The 12,706-nt window shown below is 50.8% G+C and overlaps 6 protein-coding genes across 6 annotated transcripts; 2 read left to right on the forward strand and 4 right to left on the reverse strand.

Moving 5' to 3' along the window:
- Positions 1 to 56: 56 nt before the first annotated feature.
- POJ06DRAFT_243397 (FYVE zinc finger-domain-containing protein) lies at positions 57 to 1,945 on the forward strand. Its single transcript, XM_056186355.1, has 2 exons — positions 57 to 351; positions 418 to 1,945. Exons 1-2 carry the CDS (start codon positions 221 to 223, stop codon positions 1,514 to 1,516), a joined length of 1,230 nt encoding a protein of 409 aa, XP_056047484.1. The 5' UTR covers positions 57 to 220; the 3' UTR covers positions 1,517 to 1,945.
- On the reverse strand, positions 1,946 to 3,447 carry POJ06DRAFT_204959 (uncharacterized protein). The gene is made up of 2 exons (XM_056185352.1): positions 3,155 to 3,447; positions 1,946 to 3,105 (listed from the first exon to the last, which is right to left on the reverse strand). The coding sequence occupies exons 1-2, from the start codon at positions 3,368 to 3,370 to the stop codon at positions 1,996 to 1,998; spliced, it is 1,326 nt and encodes a 441-aa protein (XP_056047485.1). The 5' UTR covers positions 3,371 to 3,447; the 3' UTR covers positions 1,946 to 1,995.
- Positions 3,448 to 3,500: 53 nt separating this feature from the next.
- Positions 3,501 to 5,361, forward strand: POJ06DRAFT_11194 (Bud-site selection protein). Its single transcript, XM_056184085.1, has 2 exons — positions 3,501 to 3,944; positions 3,998 to 5,361. Exons 1-2 carry the CDS (start codon positions 3,562 to 3,564, stop codon positions 5,178 to 5,180), a joined length of 1,566 nt encoding a protein of 521 aa, XP_056047486.1. The 5' UTR covers positions 3,501 to 3,561; the 3' UTR covers positions 5,181 to 5,361.
- On the reverse strand, positions 5,261 to 7,463 carry POJ06DRAFT_298433 (uncharacterized protein). Its single transcript, XM_056190651.1, has 2 exons — positions 6,409 to 7,463; positions 5,261 to 6,352 (listed from the first exon to the last, which is right to left on the reverse strand). Exons 1-2 carry the CDS (start codon positions 7,303 to 7,305, stop codon positions 5,366 to 5,368), a joined length of 1,884 nt encoding a protein of 627 aa, XP_056047487.1. The 5' UTR covers positions 7,306 to 7,463; the 3' UTR covers positions 5,261 to 5,365.
- Positions 7,464 to 7,663: 200 nt separating this feature from the next.
- POJ06DRAFT_243402 (uncharacterized protein) lies at positions 7,664 to 10,679 on the reverse strand. Its single transcript, XM_056186356.1, has 4 exons — positions 10,037 to 10,679; positions 9,919 to 9,970; positions 9,619 to 9,863; positions 7,664 to 9,564 (listed from the first exon to the last, which is right to left on the reverse strand). Exons 1-4 carry the CDS (start codon positions 10,261 to 10,263, stop codon positions 7,848 to 7,850), a joined length of 2,241 nt encoding a protein of 746 aa, XP_056047488.1. The 5' UTR covers positions 10,264 to 10,679; the 3' UTR covers positions 7,664 to 7,847.
- Positions 10,680 to 11,037: 358 nt separating this feature from the next.
- POJ06DRAFT_243404 (uncharacterized protein) lies at positions 11,038 to 12,194 on the reverse strand. Its single transcript, XM_056186357.1, has one exon. The coding sequence runs from the start codon at positions 11,856 to 11,858 to the stop codon at positions 11,208 to 11,210; it is 651 nt and encodes a 216-aa protein (XP_056047489.1). The 5' UTR covers positions 11,859 to 12,194; the 3' UTR covers positions 11,038 to 11,207.
- Positions 12,195 to 12,706: the final 512 nt, after the last annotated feature.

The following is a 12,706-nucleotide window of genomic DNA, read 5'->3' on the forward strand; positions in this document are numbered from 1 at the left end:
GCCACGGCAATTTGACGAAAGTTGCCGCGTGGGCCGCCAGCAGTCGGCAGCTGAGACGTTGATGCAAGATTGACTCCGCATCAGCCTCCGACAAGTAGTAATTGTTACATGTTCGTGTGAGCCCGGTTCACGATATAATCTTCCCCAAGCCGCTACTCAGTCCTAGGCATTCCGTTTCTACTCTACCGTCACCACGTCCGTCGTATCTACAAGCTCAGCCATGCCGCCAGCGGCGGATAGGCCGCGTGCTATGGACGCCACCATTCCGCCCTGGCAGGCTGATTCCGAGGTCTCTGGCTGTCCAATATGCCGCCGCCCGTTCATGTTGTTCTATCGTAGACATCACTGCAGGTGAGTGTGTTCATCAGTTGTACAAACTGGCTCGTTGTATGGCTGACTCTGGTCGTGCGCAAATAGAATATGTGGTCGTGTGATTTGCGGTCAGTGTTCCAGCTCATATATCCCTTATCCTCCAGGGACATACGTTCTGTCTCCATATCAGCGGTATCCAGAGCCTGCAGGAGCTCTTCTGCGGACATGCGATGATTGCATTCGAGAGCCTGAGTCGGCATCAGGCTCAACATCGTCATACTCCTCCTTCCCCTCAGCCGATGCCGTCTCACGCACATCGCAATTCCCCTCTATCTTGTATTCACAATCCCGGCAAACCCAACTGAGTCCACCGTCATCGCTGTTCTCTAAAGGTGCAATTATAAACACGACTACAAGTTCCGCGGGGCCGTTCTCCCCATCTTCGGCTGGCTCATCTGAGTTTGTTCCGCGTCGCACAAGTAGTAGCAGCTCGCGCAGGCTACACAGTCGGCACAGGTTATCGCAGTCGTCTCTATCGCGAAGTCCATCGCAACGACTAGAAATCGCGGCAATGCACCCCATGGCATCATCCGCTTCCTCGTCAAATCAGGCAACCGCCGCACAAGCAGCTCTACCCGAAGTGAAGTCGGCTTCTAGCCGACTCACATCTGCCTTCCGGTTCGTTGGCTACGGCAGTAGCAGATCTTCCAGTGCCGCTCCCCCCGAAGCTGTACCTTCGACTAGCTCTAGTGGCACCAACAATAGCAAGTCATCAACGGTGGAATCGACCTTGCCGATCGATGCTCAGTCGCAAATGTCCTCTCAAGGACGCAATGGTTTCCGGTTACTCCGACGGGAGATTCCAGAAGCTGATGACGACGATGAGTATACTTGCCCTATCTGTGGTTTTAAGCTCTCGAAACTCAAGACAGAAGAAGAGCGTGACGCTCACGTCAACAATTGTCTTACCAATGCTACATTCAACGGATCACCTGATCAGCAACGACGACGGAATCGCATGGTGGTATATAAACTTCCAGAGTCACAAGTCGGCAAGGAATGCGTTATCTGTTTCGAAGAGTTTGAGAAAGACGACTTGGTAGCTAGGCTCGAATGCTTATGTGTGTACCACCGGAAATGCATCAAAGCCTGGTTCGACAAGAAGGGAGTTGGTGAATGCCCAATTCACACGGTGCAAGCATGAACATGTCGTTGTGACGTTGTTAGTTTGCGCTGGTCATGTGCATATTTGTTTGGCTGTCCTTTTATTTCTTGGTCTATCCTGTTTAATTTTGCTTAAATGTATTGCTTGTTTTGGCATGGGGCGCGGTAATTGTTATCTAGTATCTTAGTTATTTCTCTTTTCGATCATGGGCGTCACTAATTCCGGTGTTGTCATCCACTGATATTTTCAGGTAATTTCCTAGATGATTATTTTCGTCATCTATTTGACTAACCTTCGAGAGTATTTGTCACGGTTCTACGGATATACGCATGTTGGCTATTTTATGGAATATGGTGTCATATGAAATGGTTTCGTTGCGTATTTGTGTCATTGTATCGCGATGTTCTATTAGCATTTTATACGATGTTATGCGACTGTAATTTAAATAGAGCATTGAATGATTCGACGACCACTAGCACAGTCCATGTAGAATTAATTGCCGTATATCGGGTTCCTTATCACCACCCTCTCCAAGGCAAAAAAACATCGACTACAATGTCGTTCTCAACAATGTAGTACCATTGATACATTGACGATGTAATGCAGCTATGTTGAGGAAGAAGTACGACTCTATCACCAGGAGTCCACGATTTCGGAATCGTAGCTTCGTCCAGCGACTCCTCGAGAACGTTCTCTATGGTCTCCGTCCTCTTCGTAATAATGCCGTGCTCTTGGCTTACTCGGCCGACTATCCATCGTTCACCGGATACCCTCTGCCCCATGATAGTCGCAATCCCTGGTATTCTTCCTGGCTCCCTAGCAAGTGCCAGGACGCCCGCGTCTATCAGGTACTCGTTCCGGTCGGAATAATACGTGATAACCTCCGCAACCACTCTCCCGGCGATGTCAGAAGGCGATACCAGGCCAGTGGCAACCTGCTGCATATCGAGCATCGCGTAATTTCCGGCATGAATCTCCAACTCGTCGTTCTCCATAACCTTTGCAAAAAGATTCGTTATACTCTCACCTGCTATTGCGGACGTATGGGCCGTAGGCGTAGCACCGACCGACAACACGAATCTCTGCCGTCCGGCGTCTGCTGGCAAAAGCATCGACTTTGCGAGGGCCGCGGCCTCGTACACGCCCCCGACTTCTTTAACCAAATACTCGCTTGCGGAATTGGCGCTCGTAGACGAATAACTTCCGCCGGCGTGAGTATAGAACCCGTACAGCTGGACATCCTTTCCGAACACCGCCTGTCTGATGACCTCGGTAAGCTCACTCGCGGCGAGGGTTTGGCCGGCACGATTATCTCCGACATTGACCTTGATAAATATCGACCATGGCAAAGCATGATTAGGATGACTTTCCGAATAGTCTCTCAAGAATTGGAGTTGCAACCCTGAATCGATCATCAGGCGCAGTGTTGCACCAAACGTATGTAACTCCTGGGCGGTTGCTGCCAAAGTCGGAATTTTGGACTTTGTGGGTGGAATACCGTACAAAATGTCGTTCACACTGCCGTCTTGGACTAACGCTGCGAGACCGCGGATTTCGCTGATTGTTGAAGCGACTACTGATTTATGCTTGCGACCATTATCGAGCTGCAGCCGAACAATTTCGGCAGTCTAATTCGTTAGGGCCAGACAGATCTTTTTGTAATTGTCCTGTAAATACCTTGTGTGTCTTTACGTGCGGACGAAACCGCAGATCGGGACTAATAGCCTCAAGGCCCTGTAGCATCCGCCGGCAATTGTTTTTCACGACATTCAAGTCGACAATGAAACTCGGCGTTGACAGACCGTTAATACTGGATCCTTTGTACGTTTCGAGCAACTTCCTTCGTTGCTCGGATAAGCTGATACTAAACTCCATTATCTTTGTGTTGCACATCAATTGAGCAAAGGCACGTAGAGGGGGGGGACATTTAAGCTGTCTCGACGGTGTCTACAAGCTCGGGCCCGCTCGGGTGACGTTGGGACATGCTAACATCGAAGCCGCAGGCAATTTTCTCCCTAGCATTCAGCTTCAACAGCGCCAGTGAACCAACAATATCAGTCGCAACTAACGGCTCAAGGCAGAAAATGGCAGCAGTATCCAGTACTCGCCCACAATCCAAGCGAAAGCGAGAGAACGTGCTATGGGAACTAGATATGCTAGAGTCCAAACTTACGAATGGATCAAAGAAACCTCGGTTAGTAAGGACCAAACTAGCAATAGATCGCATTCAAAAGAAGAGCAAGAAAGCCCACCATCAGCCGACCGCAAATCCAAACAGGGACGGTAAAGATACGCAGACTGGGACGACGGAAGCAAATACCGAGGAATTAGCGAAACGTGCGTTAGAGCTAAAACGAAAACTCGTTGAGCAGAGAATATATTATTGGATCAAGGAGCTGGGACGCAGGTTGAAGAGGGCCAAGCCGCTCGAGATTCAGAGGATTGTTCGGAAGTTGAAGGATGCGAGGTAAATTATTCCAGGTCAGTGGCGCGGGATTATTATTAACGACGGACGCTTAGGAGCTCGAACAAGGCAGACACGATCTTCAAATTGGAGCGAGAATTACAAGTCATCAAGGGACTTGATTCGAACAGAATTGCCCAGGCGCACTTATGGAAACGACTAAGAAGAAACAGGTTTTTATATGCATCACAACTTCTCCCTGACTCGCCACCCAAAGTCGAGACGGTCAAGTCCGAGAAGGGAGATGATACGCTTACGCCGGAGCAGGCTGCAATAAGACAAGATGTTACTGCTCGTTTGTTTAAGACAAAGTCTATTCAAGCTTTTGTCGTCGAAGCCATAGATGGCGTTGTTACAGCAGTTGAATTGGCGCATAACTCGTTGGATAGAAAGAAAGAGAAGTATAATCAGCCGGAACTACAATCAGACAACGAGGGCGAGGAGAGCAGGGTTGAATATGGAGACGAAGAATCGCAAGACAGCGATGACGAGCAAACCAGTGACAGGGCGAGTGGAGATAAGGCCGACGTCGATGAGGAAGGTTTTGATGGCGAAGACGGTGGTAGCTCGTCGGAGATTGACATTTCTCAATACGAAGGTCTCGTGGTCGATGAGAGTGATGAGAGTGAAGTTGATGGAGATGCAGGTGGCCAGTCTATTGATTACAACGAGATATCCAACGAAGAACCAGAGCCAGAGTACGATTCGTCGGATCCGAATCAAGACAGCGGTCCGGCTCGGTCCGTCGCGAAGACCACAATGTCTGAGACTAAAATATCTCAGAAAAAAGGAGAAATACCAAAGACAACAGGCAAAAGGGCCGAAAATATTGTTCTCCCGTCGCTGAGTGTGGGGTATATCTCGCCATCTGAATCCGACGACGACTTTGATGCTAAGCAACGTGGCCAGCCTGCCTCGGCGATACAACGAAAGAATCGGCGAGGCCAGCGCGCTCGTCAGAAGATATGGGAGCAGAAATACGGCAAGAACGCTACGCATGTGAAAAAGAAGGAGCAAGACCGGAAAGAACGCGATGAGAGAAAGCAGAACAGACGACAAGAACGCCTTGCTCGGCGGCAGGATACTGCGACGGCAAACGTCCCCGATTTGGCAGCTAAGGAGGTCAACTCTGAGCAAAAGAAGGCAGCTGAGAATAAGCCGCTGCATCCGTCGTGGGAGGCGCGACAACAGAAAAGCGGGCCAGTTGATTTCCAGGGCAAGAAGATCGTGTTTGCTTAATTGTGTCATAGGTCCGCATCTTCTGCACGGTAATGAGTGGTGCATTTCGGTGCATTGATGTCACAAAAGTATATTAAGATATTACAGGACCAATAAAAGTACATTCTCACCATTTCGCCGGACAGCTGGATAGTAGTCACACACAAAAAAAATATCATTTCGCCAGACTGTGTCACAACTTGAGCTCAGAATTTTAAGGAATCGACATTTCTCTCTAATTCTCCAAATATCTGACGCATATCCGCCACATTCTTGTCCGAATTGGCCTTCTCGGATTGTAACACCGCCGCCATGGCTTCCAACTGAATTTGCTGTGCTAGCACCTCCTGCAGCTTTTGGTTCGTTTCCGACAGCTTACGCACATGCCCTTCGACCTCGCTTGCGAGATCTGCGTTACTTGCACTGAGTTTGGTGTTCAGCTCGCCTTGACTCGCAATAGTCGCAGTAAGCACCTCAAGCACCTCCTGCAGCTTTTGGTTCGTTTCCGACAGCTGACGCACATGCCCTTCGACCTCGCTTGCGAGATCTGCGTTACTTGCACTGAGTTTGGTGTTCAGCTCGCCTTGACTCGCAATAGTCGCAGTAAGCACCTCAACTTTTGTTTCCAATGCCGCAATGAGATCCTTCTGCTGCAAGTTCTTGGCTTTCAAGTCGGCAATATTCTGCTTTAGCAACGCAGCTTCAGTGTCATGCTTGAGAGAAACTTTCAACGTTTCAAGCTCCTTTTCTAACCCACCAACGTAATCTTTATCTCTCCAACCGTCGTACGATTTAGCAAGCTTTTCAAGCTCTACCTTCTTCGCGTCTTCTAGGGTTTCGACGATCGTGTTAAGCTCGTCCTGTAAACTCTTGATGACCTTGGAATTTCCCAACAGCTCCCGCTCGCGCAAGTTGATTTGCTCTTCAGCCGACGCCAGTTTCTGAGACAATGACGCGATCTCCTCTTCGTACTTCTTCTTGTCGGCAGATACTTGGCTCTGGGCGTTCTCCACCTCGGTGGAATGCAGTTGTTTGCTATTCGTTAATTCGATCTGCAAGTTTGCAAGCGCCGCATCATGTTTCTGGTTTGCATCCGCTAGTTCCTTCTCCAGGGCAGTGATCTTGTCTTCAAATCCACGGTGTTTCGCCTGCAAGTCAGCAATACTATCTGCTTGCTGTTGAGTCAAAGACGTCTAAATCAGAAATAAGCATACACTCAGATCACCGACCCGCACCACACATGACTCACCGAATCTTGTAGCTTTGTAGTAGTTGCTTCCAGCTCTGCCGACAACTCCGAGATCTTGTTATCCCTCTCAGTAAGCCCAGCTTGGCTCTTTTCACGCTCCGCTGCGGCAGCCTTCTGCGCATTTTCAGCCTCCGCGAGCACTAATTCTTCTGCTGCTTTCCGTTGTCCTTGTTGACCCAGAGTAGCCTCACCCTTCACATTTCGAACAAGTGGACGAGCAGGCTTGGTATGCACACTCTCGTGTCGAAGTGTGGCCGCTGCCTTCACGTCACGCTGCACAACCGATGTCGCATTAGTCGACGCCGTCGACGAGCTCGCTGCGGCAGCTCCGAACGGCCGGGCGGCGACGGCCGCGCGTGGTTGTTTCATTGAAAGTCTTTGCACAGGTCCAGTCGAGTGCCCCACCGCCGTTGGCGCCGAAGCTCTTGCTCCCCGTCGAACAGGAGCCCGAGGCTCTGCAGCACCACCAGAGCCGCCGCCGGCGGCGTGCGCCTTTGATGCCGCGGTCGGCGCAAGAAGTCGCGACGCGACGGTGAAATTCGACGGCGTTGCGTTCTCGCGAGACGACGAGCCCGACGTCGGTGCCCTGGCGGTAGTCGTGCGTGTCGTGCTGGCGGCCGTCAGCGGTCGCGACGACGACGACGATGATGACGACACCCCATGGGCGGCGGCGGCGGTACTTCTGTTAGTCTTTACGCCAAGTGGTGCTGGCTTCTTCGTCTTTGTTGTCGCGGACTCGGAACCATTATTCTGGCCTGATCCGACTGCTGCATCGGCGGACGGATTATCACTAGCTCCAGACGGCGCAGTGAGCAGATCGTCAGCCTTGCTACACGTTTGCGCACTCGTCATTTCGGCAGCCGACAGTCCCCTGTCCGGCATCATCTTATTCTCCATTCTCCCAGCGATGATCTGTGTCCGAAAATGTTCAAATCGCGGTGCTTAATAATACCGCTACTGGCACGCAAGCAAAAGGAAAATAATAAAATTTCTTGTAACTTGGCCGAAAGCAATGAACCCAGTGGTAGGCTTTCGGACATGGCTGGTTTACACTGCGCAACTCTTTGGGAGGACTAATTTGGCCATTCCCGCGTATCATAAGCGAGAGGTCCGTGCTTCTGCTCGAACGCGCGCGGTCATGTGATTGTTGGCGGCAGCCAGCGAGATATCCGGGTAACCCATGGGCAAACACACGAGTTGTTCCTAGACTCGGATTTTACTCGACGTGCAATCAGTATAAAGTCGCTAATTGAAAGGATACGTGTCTATGCTGTCTATGCTGTCTATTATGTCTAGTTACACTAGTATACAGGAACCCTTTCAGCTCCTAAAAATACATCAAATAAACGTTGGTAAACAAGGACGTTTCATGTAAGACTTCATAACCGTCCCCGCCGCCGCCGCCGCCGCCAAAATTCAGCAAATGCCGGATCAAGTGCTCATAGCACTAACTTCTCAACGCTCGCGTTCTCGTCCAGATCTCTGACTTTTGTCGCCACCCACGTGCTCGCGTACATGTTGGTCCGATCAATGCTTCTATTCTTTTCTCTAACCTGGGCGGCTTTGCATTTGAAGCCCTCGGCCTCGTAGACCCGAGTGTACCACGGGTGCTTTGACGCCGACCGGAACAGGACGCGACCACCGACCTTCAACGCGTGGTTCAATGCTCGAATTTCCCGTGTCGCCTCGACGCCGTCCTGGTCGAACCAGTCCATGTGGTCCATGACGATGGCAATCGTGACGGAGTGGCTTCGGACTCTCGCGACCACGTCGACGATCTCGTCGGTGTGGATTCTGATGCCGTCTAGTGCTCCGGGCTTGGAAAGACGCGCGTGAGCTTCCGACTTGAGGTATGAAGGGCAGTTATTGCGGGTGTAAAAGCCCTGAATGCAGAGAAGGTAAAAGTAATTGTCTTCAGAAATGAGAGATCGATCGATCAATGGATCCAATGTGTCGGTGATGTAGGTAAGGAAGTCGCCAGACGTGCTCGAAATCATCTCGGCCTGGTGCTGCGGCACACCTAGCGCCTTCCACAAGAAGAGCGGGTTGCGGAGGATAATAGAGGCAACCCAGGGGTTAATCATCGCAGGTCGAATCTTTTCGGTCCAGATCATCTTCTGCTCGGTGATCGACGTCGCCTTACAGAGCTTCTTGACATCCTCGGTACATCCGGCGAGCCAGAAAACCCATTTGGCTATCCGAATAGCCCATCGTGTCGAACCGGTGTCGTATAACCCTTTCTTGCTCGTGAACGTCTTCTTGTTGCGCAGCCAGTACTGGAGTGCGTGCGACGACAACTTTGGAGCAAGCTTGGAGACGAGGAGCTCGCCAAAGTCGGCATGTCTGCCCTCGCCAAAGAGCTTCCAGATGTCAGTGTGCTCGAGAGTCGAGAAAGCGGCCAGTTTGAGCTCCAACAAGTGGTTTTGGTAAGGGTTCAAGTCGACGCAGTGAATTCTATGGGGCGGGTTGGGCATGGCCGCGTAAGCAAGAATGTTGTCGCCAGCCGAGGTGATCGCAAGAACAGTGTCTGTCGGCTTGAACTTCAAGATCTTGTCATCCTCACGCGGATCCTCCCAAGTGAAGGCGTAAATATACTGGCCAGCAAACTGGCTGTACTTGGGGTGTCGCTCGTCGTAAAAGATACGCCAGATCTCGGACTGGTAAAAGAAACTCGGCAGGGGAAAGTTCTTCTGGAGGTTGACGACGGCAGCCTCGTAGCCTTTGGAGCGAACGGTGAGCTCGTCTTCGTTATCGATAGTCTGCATCTCGGGCGAACTGTTGACGGGAAGGAGATAAGGAGACTCGGTAGCCAACGCATTGATCTTTCGAGCAAGCTCGGAATCACGTCTCTTGAGGCAGCCTAGCCAAATGTAGTAGGGAATGCGGCCGAGAAGATTGTTTCGCGAGTTGACGCTCTTGATGGTACCAAATTGGTACTCAAGATAATCCCGGCGCGAAGAGTCGAGGTAGACCCGGTCAAACTCGAACCACAAACGCCAAAAGGTACGTGAGAACCAGTTAACATGTCTAAGAAGCTCACCACCGAGGTTAGTACGGCCGCAGAGAGTAGCGGTCGACTGGGCGTAGAAGTCAACGACAGCAACGATACCATCGTTGGAGAGGATTCTTTCGAGACGATCAATGACGGCATAGAACCTAGTCCGATTAGCGTTTAGACGGCAATTGCAATGGCCGGAAGCAACAACATACATGGGAATCATAGAAAGAGAGTAAGACATGGTGATCAAGTCAGCAGCCTTAATATTCTCCGGAAGACTAAAAGACGTGGCATCTGCACAGACTACGTGGACATTGGACCACTGCTTAACAGCGAATCGCTCACGCGCAATCTTACAGAGAGAAGGAGACAGGTCAATCAGATAGACGGCTTTGAATTCTGAAATTTTCTTGAACTCATCCATCTTTTCGATGTTCCAGCCGGTGCCGCCGCCAATCTAGACTTGGGTCAGACCACGTGGGAAGTCGTCAAATGGAACTTCGAGTACTCACATCAACCCAGACAGGCTCCTTGACACTGATATGGGCAGCAGAGAGCTGCAACCTGTTGTTGTGGATTAGCATTGATTTGCGAGCAGCCTCAATTGCGTCCACCATAATCTCCACTCACATCGTGTCACGACCCTGAAGCAGCTTCGAGCGCGTGATATCGTAGATAGAAGCCTGGCCCTGGTAAAAGCTCTCGAGCGCGGCCTGCTGGTCACGGGTATCTGTGCTCTTGCTGAAAGGCTTGAGAAAGCAGTTCCAGGCAAAGATAAGAAGAGTCTTCGTGTAGGTGTTGAGAAACATCATTGCCAGGCCGAGCAGGCCGGCAGCAATAGCGAGAGCAGCGAACATTTCTTTTTAATTGTGCCGAGAGAACCGAAGCTGTTGAAGCTACTGACTAACAGGCGGGAGCAGGTTGAAATTTGTCGGCAGTAGATAGAGTAGAAGAGAAGAAGGGGAGGACGAGGACGAGGCCGGAAGTGTTCAGAGTTGAAGTCACAGTGTGGGACAGGCAGTGACTATCCCCTATATAGCGGAAGGGGTTATTGTAGGGCGGGTCGGTTTAATTGGTACCCTTGCGTCGGAATTGGGGACGAGGTCGCGAGACTTTAGTTGGCAATTCTGGTTGGCGAGCCGAGCAAGGGCCTCGTGCATTGAGCAGAACAGCGCAGCGGTAGCCGTTCGGTGACAGCCAGGTGGCCGCAGCATTATTGGGCTTGTGTCGTGGCCGATTGTTGCGCTCTCGTTGGCGATGCCGCACTTCTGCGGGGCGCACCCAGCCGGCCAATGCGAGCCACGAACTGCACCACGAATGGGCAAACTGCGTGCCTGACGATTGCCCCTGTTGCCCAGAACACGCTGTTCGTGTGCACATACCTACGACCCGCGTTTTCATCTCAATCCCAACCAATCACTGCCACCACCCTCGGCCACACGTCAAACTCATCCTAATTCGAAACCTATTGTTCAATTGCTAACAGCTCGACGCGGGGGTTTGTACTGCGGAATCATTTCAAGCCGCGAACCAGCTTGTTGAGGTTAGGGTATCTCGAACCAGTAGTATCTTAGCTTATCGTCAGTAGATTGGCTCTCGCGACAACCTACCCAAGATAGGACTTCACATGAAAAATAATAATGATTTTATACAGTGACGATCGTGATTGTAGATATCCAAACGCGAGCAAAACACTAAGTACCAGCACCTGCGCCGTACCTCCTAAAACGCCTACACATGCAATATATCCCCCCTTTCTTTTTGGAGCCTTTATACCAATCGACGCCGGCAAAATGCAAAACTAGAACTTCGTACCAATTATCGCATCTGCTCCCCCAAGACAGGGCAGCCAGAACGATATTATGCGTCTCTTCCTGTATGCCCGCAGGCGCTGATGGTTCTCCCGTTGCTCCTTGTCAAGCTCGACTGCCCGCGCACCCGCAGTCGCAAACTCCTGACCTGGCCAGTGCCCTACCAAAATATGGCTCTCACGATGGTCAGCAAACTCCTCAGCGTTGCCTTCCTCAAACGGATGCCACATGTGGTCCGAAATAGCTGCGATCGGAGGATTAGTTAACTGTCCATAACAGTGCCGTGTCGCGGGATCGTACGGACCGTCGTGATGATAGTGCGATCCAAACGACGTGTCAAGAGCGTCGATCATGTCGCTGGGGGAGTTCTCGTTCGCCGGACAGGGAGTCCATGCGTTCGGAGGATTAGTCAACTGTCCATACCAGTCCCGCGTCACGGGATCGTACGGACCGTCGTGATGATAGTGCGATCCAAACGACATGTCAAGAGCGTCGATCGTGTCGCTAGGGGCGTTCTCGTTCGCGGGACAGTGAGCCCATGCGTGGGTCATGTTCTGGATGTTGCTATGACGGACCTGGCGGTTATATGTCTTGGACGCAGCCTCCGAGCTGAAGTTGGCGATGTAGTGGAGACTAGCCATGTTTCAACTACAGCTGTCGTGACGCAAAATCAAGCAGGGAAAATATAGCATGGGAGGGAGCAAATCAATAGCCTGCACATTATATACGTCGAGCGTCCTTCGTTGTCCATGGTTGAGATTTGAGGGACTCCACGGCCGAATGGCGTAGCTGACGGTGTCATTTTGTTTCCATGCCGGCTATCAGCCCAAGTTTGTGCTCGTTAATGTAGATCATTGGTTTTAAGCACGCGACAGCACGATTCCAGAGGCCGTGCTGTAGGTGATGATCTGTGATGTTTCCGGTTGACAAGGCGGTCTTCTGCACCAACTGTTAGTTCGTCGTCGTTGAAATCCGACCTAACCCTTCCAAAGTTGATCGCTTTCCCGGACATCGCTTCGTAGATGACGAAAACGTATTAACAGATGCAAGGCTAATAAACACCGATCAGTTAAGAAACAGGTGGCCATCTGTTTTTTTTAGGATTGTTTAATTACATTAAAATACTAGTTATCACCATGCCCTCGCAAGCCCCTTTGAGCATGACGATTTCAGACTCATTGGTCAGGGATCATTAAAGATTGATTTTTACTCACCACGACACCTTTTCCCAGAGGGCCAGTAACGAAAGAGATTTGCTTGTTTTTCCCCATTGTTTACGGACAGTTTCACGACATGCATGTATGCCTTTATATTCTGAGTTGATTCATCTATCTAGGATCTAGCAGACTCACGGCGGAAACCATGTATTTCTAGTTTTCTCATCTCCTTCTGACGCGCCAAAAAGCTAATCGGACGGGGCATGGCAATGCAAATCTTCAGTAAACAAGGTCTCCGGAATAACTTTCAGGTCTTCGCCGTGTATGTTCTG

The sequence above is a fragment of the Lipomyces tetrasporus genome (assembly GCF_029532465.1).
Source record: "Lipomyces tetrasporus strain NRRL Y-64009 chromosome Unknown POJ06scaffold_1, whole genome shotgun sequence".
Lineage (NCBI taxonomy): Eukaryota > Fungi > Ascomycota > Lipomycetes > Lipomycetales > Lipomycetaceae > Lipomyces > Lipomyces tetrasporus.

Bases quoted from the DNA above. Each gene is read 5' to 3' on its own strand.
- POJ06DRAFT_204959 (XM_056185352.1), bottom strand. From the start codon at position 3,370: ATGTGCAACACAAAGATAATGGAGTTTAGTATCAGCTTATCCGAGCAA. The intron at 3,106-3,154 runs GTATTTACAGGA...CTAACGAATTAG, and splicing joins CGCACGTAAAGACACACAAG to ACTGCCGAAATTGTTCGGCT.
- POJ06DRAFT_11194 (XM_056184085.1), top strand. From the start codon at position 3,562: ATGGCAGCAGTATCCAGTACTCGCCCACAATCCAAGCGAAAGCGAGAG. The intron at 3,945-3,997 runs GTAAATTATTCC...ACGGACGCTTAG, and splicing joins CGGAAGTTGAAGGATGCGAG to GAGCTCGAACAAGGCAGACA.
- POJ06DRAFT_298433 (XM_056190651.1), bottom strand. From the start codon at position 7,305: ATGGAGAATAAGATGATGCCGGACAGGGGACTGTCGGCTGCCGAAATG. The intron at 6,353-6,408 runs GTGAGTCATGTG...TTTCTGATTTAG, and splicing joins CTACAAAGCTACAAGATTCG to ACGTCTTTGACTCAACAGCA.
- POJ06DRAFT_243397 (XM_056186355.1), top strand. From the start codon at position 221: ATGCCGCCAGCGGCGGATAGGCCGCGTGCTATGGACGCCACCATTCCG. The intron at 352-417 runs GTGAGTGTGTTC...GTGCGCAAATAG, and splicing joins TATCGTAGACATCACTGCAG to AATATGTGGTCGTGTGATTT.
- POJ06DRAFT_243402 (XM_056186356.1), bottom strand. From the start codon at position 10,263: ATGTTCGCTGCTCTCGCTATTGCTGCCGGCCTGCTCGGCCTGGCAATG. The intron at 9,864-9,918 runs GTGAGTACTCGA...ACCCAAGTCTAG, and splicing joins AGGAGCCTGTCTGGGTTGAT to ATTGGCGGCGGCACCGGCTG. The intron at 9,565-9,618 runs GTATGTTGTTGC...TAATCGGACTAG, and splicing joins TCTCTTTCTATGATTCCCAT to GTTCTATGCCGTCATTGATC.
- POJ06DRAFT_243404 (XM_056186357.1), bottom strand. From the start codon at position 11,858: ATGGCTAGTCTCCACTACATCGCCAACTTCAGCTCGGAGGCTGCGTCC.